Source organism: Nestor notabilis, unplaced genomic scaffold (assembly GCF_000696875.1).
Source record: "Nestor notabilis isolate BGI_N333 unplaced genomic scaffold, ASM69687v1 scaffold5530, whole genome shotgun sequence".
Taxonomy (NCBI): Eukaryota; Metazoa; Chordata; class Aves; order Psittaciformes; family Psittacidae; genus Nestor; species Nestor notabilis.
Genome location: NW_009910575.1, coordinates 18,109 through 19,161, shown reverse-complemented (window position 1 = coordinate 19,161; position 1,053 = coordinate 18,109). Strand labels below are relative to the sequence as shown.

Here is a 1,053-nt window from a genome sequence, read left to right as displayed (position 1 = left end):
GTCCCCTTGAGGAGCCTTCTCTTCTCCAGCTGCCCCAGCCCAGCTCTCTCAGCCTGGCTCCAGAGCAGAGCTGCTCCAGCCCTTCTCTAGCAAGAAGTTGCCTTATCAATACGGAAACTAAGTTACAGACTCCAAGTAAAATGTGTTCAATCTTCAGCTGCATAGAAACACAAGTTGGGATGTAGTGAAAATGAGTAGTTGTGGGTTAGTTAAGGTAAATAACCTTAAAAAAAAAAGTTAATAAAACTTCAGAGGATTAGGCATGAAATCATGCCTGTGCCTTCACCTCTAGATGAAATACATAATTGATAAGGCAGATTTGGTGGCAATTGATGTTTAAAAAGAAAAACTTGTCAGAAGGGGTGTTCAGGAGTGTAAGAGTGATGTTAGGACTCTGACACGCTGTAGCCTATGGCAGCATTATGCTTTTCTCTCTAATGTGATTCTCTTTTCAGTTTCTCGAGAGCACTTCTCAGCTGGTGATCTTCTAACTCCAAGTACAGTGGCAGAGGGAGTGCCCAAAGATTCTCAGCCTTCTTTGGACCTGGCAAGTGCAACTAGTGGAGATAAAATAGTCACCGCACAGGTATTGGAAATGGTTATCAGCTTGAGAAATATAACACTGGCTATTACTGTAGTGTTACAACAGAGATAACCTATGTCTGCAAAACTGCAGGAAAATGGAAAAGCAGCCGATGGCCAAACAGCAAATGAAGTACTTGGACCACAAAGACCCAGGTCTAATTCTGGAAGAGAGCTCACAGATGAGGTATTAATGCATGTGGTCTATGCGTGGTACATTTTTGTGCTTGTCTTTCCAGTCTGCCGAATGAATTGCTCTGAACCACTGCATGCTATGACCAGGGGTGCACACAGGAGTGCTGGCATGCTGGCTTTGTCCACCTAAGCACTCTGTGAGCCCTGAGTCACAGGTGGTGGTAGTGTTTGGAAGTGTGAGCTGTAATAGATCTGAAATGCTCTGAGTTTGTGTTTGTTGCTGTGCAAGCACGTTGCAAGGTTTCAGTGTGAGGGAACACAGCAGACTTGGCATTT

At 44.4% G+C, this 1,053-nt stretch overlaps 1 protein-coding gene across 1 annotated transcript in view; it reads left to right on the top strand.

Annotated features, from left to right (window-relative positions):
- WDR44 (WD repeat domain 44) overlaps window positions 1-1,053 on the top strand; it is a gene marked incomplete at its 5' end in the record, with an annotated part of 19,778 nt that overhangs the window by 6,790 nt on the left and 11,935 nt on the right. The window contains 2 exons of the mRNA XM_010010689.1: window positions 456-586; window positions 677-769. Of these exons, the coding sequence (XP_010008991.1) occupies window positions 456-586; window positions 677-769 (224 nt within the window). The remainder of the gene's footprint in view (window positions 1-455; window positions 587-676; window positions 770-1,053) is intronic.